General features: G+C 39.3%; 1 protein-coding gene across 3 annotated transcripts in view; it reads right to left on the bottom strand.

Annotated features, from left to right (window-relative positions):
- Positions 1 to 10,779, bottom strand: part of LOC107705836 (rho guanine nucleotide exchange factor 3-like) — an 80,492-nt gene that overhangs the window by 65,346 nt on the left and 4,367 nt on the right. For all 3 annotated transcript variants that reach the window (XM_016509317.1, XM_016509319.1, XM_016509318.1), the window contains exon 2: positions 1,347 to 1,413. In XM_016509317.1, the coding sequence (XP_016364803.1) occupies positions 1,347 to 1,413 (67 nt within the window). The remainder of the gene's footprint in view (positions 1 to 1,346; positions 1,414 to 10,779) is intronic.

Here is a 10,779-nt window from a genome sequence, read left to right as displayed (position 1 = left end):
CCTTTCCTAATAATGTGCTAATTAGCAAGTTTCACGATGAATGCAGCTAAAGTAAACATTCTCTCAGAGAGCGGTCTGAAGAGAGGGGCGGGGTCAGCAGTGCTCATTAACATTTAAAGGAAAATGCTACAAAACTGCTTGCTCTGAGAAGAGCTGTTTTTGACAGGGTAAAAAAGTGTTACGGCGCCTATTTATACTATAGTCGCACCGGTAGTGACGTCATGGCTGTCGCCGGCCAACGAGTTGGTGTTTTTTCAATGTATGCTTCAGACACGGGTCACGACGAGGCGTTCCCCATAGCGACCCCTAGAGGACGCAGTTCGAAGTTCCCATGAAAGGGAACTCATATTTCTGAATGACTGTTTATGTGGCAGCTCAAGGGAAGTAAAGTCTGAATAATCGTCCCCTGAACATATAGTGAACATGACAAGAATTTATATTATTTTTTGTACATTTGTGGGTAGTCTGACACAGTCAAAAACTGAAAAATATATTGAGGTAAAGCTTTCTAAAAGTAATTTTGAAAAGCCAGTATGAATTTCCATGGCCGCTGGTTGCTGTATGATGTTTTGTGCAGGTCTAGCTGTTCATGTGTTGATCTGGTCACGATTAAGCTTTTTTACCCAGCACGTTTTGCTGGTTATGAAGGCAGGTTAATGCTTTCATCTGGAAATGAGGAAAGTTAGTTATGTTGGTGATTTGTTTCTGTATGGCATACATTTGTTTCACCAGGTTATCACTGGTAAATTTGGTTTGGAAAGTAACTTACGTGAAGTGACTTAAGTAATTCCAGATCTACACAAAGAAGACCCCATGGAGAAAGAGAGAATGAAAGGACAGATATTCTCCCACCTTACAGACTCACATTACAAAGCTGAAAATTAACTCTTTTTTTATTAGCTGACAATATTTGCTCCCTGAAATTGATTTAAGAAGACATTATTTGTCTTCTAACCATATGAAAACACACGTCATTTAGGCTAAACACATAGTTCACCTAAAAATTCTGTCATTATTTACTATCCCTCATGTCATTTAAAACCTGTGCATATTTCTTTCTTTAGTGGAATGGAAAAGTGGATATTTTGAAGAATATTTTGCACAACATTAGACCCCACTGACTTTCATTGTATGGACAAAAACAAATTAATCGCAACATGAAAATTTGATACCGGCATATCCCTAACTGAGACACATTATAAACTAAAAATACACTAATAAACTGTTTCCCAACCCGACAGGTCACATTTTGAACAGTTTTCAAAACTCAGAGGAAGAACACCTGTTGTTGTGTACGCACTCTTCCTGTGAATGAACCACAAGAACAACATAACATCTGAACTCACCCCACTGAAGAGCCACTTCTCTGATGTAGAGAGGACAGAAAGTGACTCCTTCCTCTGCAACATCGGCCTGGTGGGAGAAAACAAGACAGAAACAGGATCAGATAGATGGAGTGATGATCAGAGGCCAACACAGACTCGCTGTCACAGAGAGACAATATGATGCAGTCTAAAGTTGAGGTCAGATTGTCTGATGAATTTTCACGGTATGAAATCCAGCCATTTCAATAGAGCTCTGCAGGGACGACGTATTTTTGGAAGCGAGTTGGCATTTTAGTACTTCACCGTTCATCCTGAAGTTAATGGACTTTCTGAATGGGTGTTTGGTTAAATTGCCTGAAATAAGGTCTGTGGTTAACACAAGCTAAATGATGCTTGCTGAAAAGTGTCTAAATAGGAAGTCATGTTGGTCACAGTAATTCATTATTACACTGATCAACAGCAAACTGCTTGGTTTGAAAGTAACTTCTGAGTGATTCATGTATTGCTGCACAATCAGCAATGGACCTTTTTTTGCCTGTGTACTTTTGTGGAAATTTCGCCAATGTGATCGCACCTTAAGGCAGGTAAAATACATGACAGATGAGCTGCTGCATGATGGAAAATCACTTTGGTTTTTCAGGAAGACACATTAGACAACCGATAGCATCCAGAAACTGAAAGATGACAGGGTTTTTCACCTGCATGGAGACTTTTCCATTCACTGCAGTTTTGTAAACAGATCGACAGTCTCTATGCGGCAGACGGGACAGGCTGAATGACCTTCTTCTGACCCAGAACCTCAGGTAATGACAGACACTGTGCTTTTTGTGCCGCTGGCTATTGTGACAAGGTGCTGAGAAACAGCTTTTTAGCTCATGCTTCTCCAAATATTTGAACTTGCATCCTCTGTGTTGTCACACATGTGAGGTTGAAAACTGATAGAATGCCTAATTTTATTAAGAAAATATGAATATGCTTTATTCAAGCTACTGGTGTGACAGCACGATAACTTCATCCAGACTCTCAAGCTGAGCTGAATCTCACACACAGAATGATCCTCATGTTAGTGGATTCCAGTACAGTTCCCAGCCGGAGACTTACGTTTATGGCGAAGCTACAGCTGCCATTAAAGTTTACAGCAAATCCAATTAATGCACGGTAAAAAATATCATCCATACTACATTAAATATAGATTCCCATGCAACAAGAATGAACAAGATTTGTGTGGTGAATTACTGATTGCTGAGAACATGAAACGGTCAAAACTCGAGAGACATGCAAGATGCACTCAAGATGCATGTAACATTTGAAAATGAGCTCTTCACTGTCTGTTATAGTCAAAGTTTCACTAATTAATCTTTGGTTTATGTTATTTTTTTATCATTGTAAAAATGAGTTTTTCAAAGTTGAAAATAAAGATTGCTGAAGTATGTTTTACAAGAAAATTTCTTTCTCAAGTCCTTCTACTCGAAAATTTCACATTTAATAAAATGTGTTACCTGGCATTTCTTTGTAATTATTTTGTGTAATTTATTAGCAATTTCTGAAAATTGTTTCAAAAATTGTAAACCCTACACCAAATCCAGTGTACTGACTCTATACGGAAAATACACCATTCAGAGGTGCCATGATTGATTTATCCACCAAGTTAAACCGATAGTTCGCCCAAAAATGAAAACTCAGTCATCATTTACTCACCCTCATGTCATTCCAAATCCATACTTTAGTTCATGTTCAGAACAAAAATGAAGATATTTTTAATATTCTATTTTTTAATACTCTCATTTTTGTCAATTCACTTAAAGTCAAAGCAAGCAACATTGTAAAAGAAATCCACATCGATTAATCAGTCTTCTTGGACTGTATATGATAAACAGATTTAATTTAGGCTTTTCACAGTACAGATAAACATTTTCTGATGTTCATACATGAAGGACATCAAAATCATAAACAGAAGCTCAAACGTGTGTGGAAGCTAAAGCTATCATGTCTCTGAACAGATCACCGTATCAGCCTCTCATGGCTTATTTAGAAGTGCAACTTTAAGTAATATTGTTATATATCAGAAGACAAACTCTGAGGTGCAAATATATGGATCAGAATTCATCTTTTGAAGGTTTACAGATTGTCTGTGGTTGTATTTGAACTGTACTATCAGGACTTAATGTACAGCATCTTTAACTTAATTGACATTAGACTGCACCTACTGCACACACACACACACACACACATACACACACTCACACTCACTCTCACACACACACACACACACACACACTCACACACACTCTCTCTCTCTCACACACACACACACACTCACACTCTCACACAGCAGATCTGGTCTGATCAATACTGATCTGCTATAAATACGGTGCTGTAATCAAATCCGCGCACACTGACCCCCTCATGGAAACTGGCCAGGGTTAAAGACACTGATGTGGTTTGTAGAAGCAGACAGGACGAACCACTGAATACATGTACATGATTGGATTTCCTGTGTTAAGCATAGACGCACAGCGGGTCTAATTATGAGTCTGACTCATTAACAGTCTCAGGACTTCGTTAAAAGTAACGCAACTGAGACAGCTGCTGTTTATATCAGATCCATTTTTTATAACAATGTAAACAGCAAAAAATTAACATATTTCACATGTAGAAATAAACTGGATACATATCTGACTGTGCCTTAAATGTGAACAGTCAGGTGGAATTCATACAGGGCTTATTCATTTGTTTTATTGCATTATTTTAACTCAACAGTCAGCATCATTTGAGAGCGTGCTTACATCTAAATCATAAGAAAGATTATTACAACATTTGGAGCATTTGATTGGACAGAAAATCTGAAGTGCAGAATGATGTCATCAAAATTGTTGATCCATATTGTTAGAACAGAGAGACTAAATATTTAATACATATATTTTCCAAATGCAAATTTTGTCATTATTTTGGGACACACATAGATAACCTTAAGGATACCTTATAAATACTAACAGCCAAAAACGTCCGTTTTGATTTTGTGCTGTGCTTTAGACATGTTGGTGAGTCTGGGAACGTCACGTTTCATTCAGACCAGTGTGTGAAACTGGCCTCAGTTAAAAACGTGAACAACCTCACAAAAAATCTGAGCAGAAATCTGGAACAGTGCACTTGTGATATAAAGTCAATTTCCATTTGCAATAATTTCAACTTCTCCAATGTAACATATTTATGAGAGAAACTGAATATTCATCAAGAAAAACAAATGTAGGACGGGACTTCATTTTATCTCAAGCAGTGTTATTTTAGCAGCACTGAGATATTAATTTAGTTTTTATTAATATTTTAAATTAATTAGCATTTTCTGTTTTTATTTTTAGTTAAAAGTCTAGTAATTTTGTTGTATGTTTTTGTCATTTTTATATATTTTTTAATTATTTTTAAAATAAAGACATCTATATAGTTATTCATTTTATTTCATTTTTAGATATTTTAGTACATAAAGTTAAACTAAATTAAAATAAATGTTGACGTGCTGAAAAATGACGCCTAGCTGAAAGTCTTTCTAATATTTTATGCTATTACAGTTAATGTTTATTTTATTTCAAGCAATAATTAATTTACTTATTTTGTGTGGGTTTTAGCGGGAAAGGAAAGTAATATAAGTTTCATTTATAAAGTGTTTTTCTGAAGCTCAAGGCAAATTCTCTCACTCATTTTTTAAAAGTGTATTGAGTGTGAGACGTGCTATATAAATATAACAAATTATTATTTATTATTAGTAGTATAATAAGACAGAGCACACACAACATGCAATACAAATATTTTAGATTAATACAGTGTACAGTATATAATACAAAATGTCATGTAGTATATGTATATTATGTAGTAAGTATTATGAGAGAACCCCATGCTGGTTCATGGTTACAGTGACTATTCTCTGATTATTTACTGCCATCTAGTGGCAAACATCCACTCTCAGCCTTCAAAAGGACAGTCTGATTTGATTCACTTCACTAGTCTAGTATAGGTTTAGTTTGTGTTGAATTAGTATTTTTATGAGCTCATTCAGGTGTCAAGTTCAGTAATTACACTCTCAGATCTGTTAGACCAGGGGTTCTCGTCTCTGGCCCTCGAGGTCCACTGTCCCGCAGAGTTTAGCTGCAACCCTAATCAAACACACCTGAACAAGCTCATCAAGGTCTTCAGGATCGCTACAAAGTTACAGGCAGGTGAGCTCGATCAAGGCTGGAGCTAAACTCTGCAGGAAAGTGGACCTCCAGGGCCAAAGTTGAGAACCTCTGTGTTAGACAATAACCTCAACACATGCTGTCTGGCAAAGAACATTAAATGTGATATATTTCACATCAACGCTGCATAATGAGCCCTTTTATTCCCCTCAGACTAAACTGATCCAGTGTCAGATCATCTGACGCACAGCAGTCGCCCTCCAGCTGCTTTAACCCAGTTTAATGTATGAATAAACAACTCAATAAACATGTAAATATTTCAGTCATTGCCACCTTTTTCTTTTCTAAAAAATAATAACAAATAATAATAATAAAAAATCATTATGGCATTAATTTTATAACATATGGAAAACTTTAAAGTAACGGAAGATCTTGTTCAGAAAAACCTAGTAATAAAAGAGATGGGAGTTCAGGAAGCTGTTTCCTGATCTCTGCTCTCTTACCTGTACTGGAAACACACACACACACACACACACAAACACACACTGTGTGTGTGTGTGTGTGTGTGTGTGTGTGTGTGTGAACTGGCCGTGAATGAAAGGATTAAAGGTTGTAAAATAAGTTAAATGCATTTATAAAGACGCAGGATTGGGGCACAGGCTTGTCATGTGTTTTTCTTCAAATTTTTTATATTTTCTTTTCCATGAAAAGTCTTACTGGTATCATGTGCTTATGAGTATAGGCTGTGTAATGTGCATGATGTGCATGACTTTGTGTGTCTGAAAAGATATGTTTGTACTTGGAATCACACACACACACACACACACACTCACACACACACACTCACACACACTCACACACACACACTCACACACACTCACACACACACACTCACACACACTCACACACACACACTCACACACACTCACACACACACACTCACACACACTCACACACACACACTCACACACACTCACACACACACACTCACACACACTCACACACACACACTCACACACACTCACACACACACACTCACACACACTCACACACACACACTCACACACACTCACACACACACACTCACACACACTCACACACACACACTCACACACACTCACACACACACACTCACACACACTCACACACACACACTCACACACACTCACACACACACACTCACACACACTCACACACACACACTCACACACACTCACACACACACACTCACACACACTCACACACACACACTCACACACACTCACACACACACACTCACACACACTCACACACACACACTCACACACACTCACACACACACACTCACACACACTCACACACACACACTCACACACACTCACACACACACACTCACACACACTCACACACACACACTCACACACACTCACACACACACACTCACACACACTCACACACACACACTCACACACACTCACACACACACACTCACACACACTCACACACACACACTCACACACACTCACACACACACACTCACACACACTCACACACACACACTCACACACACTCACACACACACACTCACACACACTCACACACACACACTCACACACACTCACACACACACACTCACACACACTCACACACACACACTCACACACACTCACACACACACACTCACACACACTCACACACACACACTCACACACACTCACACACACACACTCACACACACTCACACACACACACTCACACACACTCACACACACACACTCACACACACTCACACACACACACTCACACACACTCACACACACACACTCACACACACTCACACACACACACTCACACACACTCACACACACACACTCACACACACTCACACACACACACTCACACACACTCACACACACACACTCACACACACTCACACACACACACTCACACACACTCACACACACACACTCACACACACTCACACACACACACTCACACACACTCACACACACACACTCACACACACTCACACACACACACTCACACACACTCACACACACACACTCACACACACTCACACACACACACTCACACACACTCACACACACACACTCACACACACTCACACACACACACTCACACACACTCACACACACACACTCACACACACTCACACACACACACTCACACACACTCACACACACACACTCACACACACTCACACACACACACTCACACACACTCACACACACACACTCACACACACTCACACACACACACTCACACACACTCACACACACACACTCACACACACTCACACACACACACTCACACACACTCACACACACACACTCACACACACTCACACACACACACTCACACACACTCACACACACACACTCACACACACTCACACACACACACTCACACACACTCACACACACACACTCACACACACTCACACACACACACTCACACACACTCACACACACACACTCACACACACTCACACACACACACTCACACACACTCACACACACACACTCACACACACTCACACACACACACTCACACACACTCACACACACACACTCACACACACTCACACACACACACTCACACACACTCACACACACACACTCACACACACTCACACACACACACTCACACACACTCACACACACACACTCACACACACTCACACACACACACTCACACACACTCACACACACACACTCACACACACTCACACACACACACTCACACACACTCACACACACACACTCACACACACTCACACACACACACTCACACACACTCACACACACACACTCACACACACTCACACACACACACTCACACACACTCACACACACACACTCACACACACTCACACACACACACTCACACACACTCACACACACACACTCACACACACTCACACACACACACTCACACACACTCACACACACACACTCACACACACTCACACACACACACTCACACACACTCACACACACACACTCACACACACTCACACACACACACTCACACACACTCACACACACACACTCACACACACTCACACACACACACTCACACACACTCACACACACACACTCACACACACTCACACACACACACTCACACACACTCACACACACACACTCACACACACTCACACACACACACTCACACACACTCACACACACACACTCACACACACTCACACACACACACTCACACACACTCACACACACACACTCACACACACTCACACACACACACTCACACACACTCACACACACACACTCACGCACACGCACTCACGCACACACACACACACACACACACACACACACACGCACACTCACACGATGGCGATGCAGGACTAGCCATGACATCATGAGTGTAGAGCCTCACCCTTTAAAGCCATCAGACATCCTGCCCTTACAAATATGACATCGGTAACACTTAACAATAAGGTTCCATTAGTTAATGATGAAGTAACTAACATGAATGAACAATGAACAATACATTTATTACAGTATTTATTAATCTTTAATGTTAGTTAATGAAAATACAGTTGTTGTATAATGTTAACAAGCACAACTTTTGATTTTAATAATGCATTAGTAAATGTTGAAATGAACATGAATTAAGATTAATAAATGCTGCAGAAGTATTGTTCATGCTTAGTTCATGTTAACTAAAGTGGTTAACTAATGAACCTTATTGTAAAGTGCTACCATGACATCTAACATCCTAAATTCTTCCTTCAAATCACTTTTCACACTTAAAAAAGTATCTAATAAAAAAGAATCTTCGTCTTCGTCCTGCACTCTTTCTCCTCTACCCAGCAACAAGTGTTACAGGTGCACAGTTTCACTGTATTTTCTACTATTTAAAATACAAAGTTTAATAAATATGTATGTACAATCACCCAAAAAGTGCTTTACTGCAACTAGAATACTAGAAACAAAACTAGATTTTTGTTAAATTAAGAGAATAAACAGCAGTTGTCGTGAAAGTTTGAGAAGACAGCTGAAAGAAAACATCTGACTATTTCAAAGCAAAGCAAATCAACTGAACTTATTTAGTTAATCATTTATTTAGATTCACAACTAAAGAAAACATGTAAGCTTAGTCATTTTAAAAATGTTGTATTTTATATAATATAAATAAAATATTCTAAAAATTTTTTTTACATGAACTGAAAAGCTTAATATTAATTATAAAAATAATAAATAATTAGCATCAAAAGCCAGGCAATTTTGTCCTTAATTCGGAGCAAGAGAAACAGGGGGAGTGGCTTCATTACATCAGATACATGTCACTTCATTTGCTCACAGCTGATTGGTTCTCACCCAGAATAAAAGCTGTATTTCAAAAAATATGTGCAAACTTTTTCCAGTGAAATGTTTTGCTTGAAAAGTGATTTCAGTTTTATAAGACAACAATAGTTTACTTGAATCTAAAAAGGCACATGTGGTATAAAGAAACCCCCTATTTTACCACCAAGAGACTGAGAGTCCCTTCCTCTGCTGACGTCACAGATACAACAAAGCAATGTGGGCAAAAGTCCACCTGTCAGTTTAAACCAAGCGTTTTAATCACAGCTGAGTCTGCATCATGGCTTCAGTTTGGACAACAGGTGCAGAAAGCCGAAGCAGACCAGAAAGACTCCAGCTTATTCATGACAAAGGCATTACAATTATATGTTACAAATAAAAACACTCATAGTCATGTGCACAGAGTTTTTTTTTTTTTACAACATCAAATAAATACTGACAGTTATATTTAATTATAATTAAATTTTCTACATTTTTTGGCCACGTCTTTTACCGTCCTCAATAAAAGCATGTGTTAACAAAACTTGATGATTGATGATTGACGGCTGAATTAGGCAATCACGTTCGCAGGACACAAGGGAGCGCATGGAGCTCTCAGTTCAAGAAAGAGCGAGTATGTGAGAACAGGAGGTGCAAACTGAGCCGCTCAACAGCTGTAAGAGAATCTGATTCAGTGTAACTCGACTCCAAACTACAGCTGGACATTTCCCAGCCACTCACTTCCCATGTTTCAAGGCCTTTCCATCTCTTCTGCTTTCTGAAAACTGTGAAGGGAAACTCGTTTGTCTCAAAGCTACAATGTGACTAACATGTCTGGTTATCAGTAAATAAACTATATTTGAAAAAACTGTTTGGGAGTCGATGGTAGCCTATAAAAACCTATGGCAGATGTTTTTTGGCATGGTAAATGAATTTAGCACACTAAATAGAGAGGGTCTGTATATTTCCGGTTGC

The sequence above is a fragment of the Sinocyclocheilus rhinocerous genome, unplaced genomic scaffold (genome assembly GCF_001515625.1).
Source record: "Sinocyclocheilus rhinocerous isolate Xijiao unplaced genomic scaffold, SAMN03320098_v1.1 scaffold1826, whole genome shotgun sequence".
In the NCBI taxonomy this organism is placed as follows: Eukaryota; Metazoa; Chordata; class Actinopteri; order Cypriniformes; family Cyprinidae; genus Sinocyclocheilus; species Sinocyclocheilus rhinocerous.
Note: the sequence above shows the minus strand (reverse complement) of the source record. Positions and strands in the feature narration are given on the sequence as shown.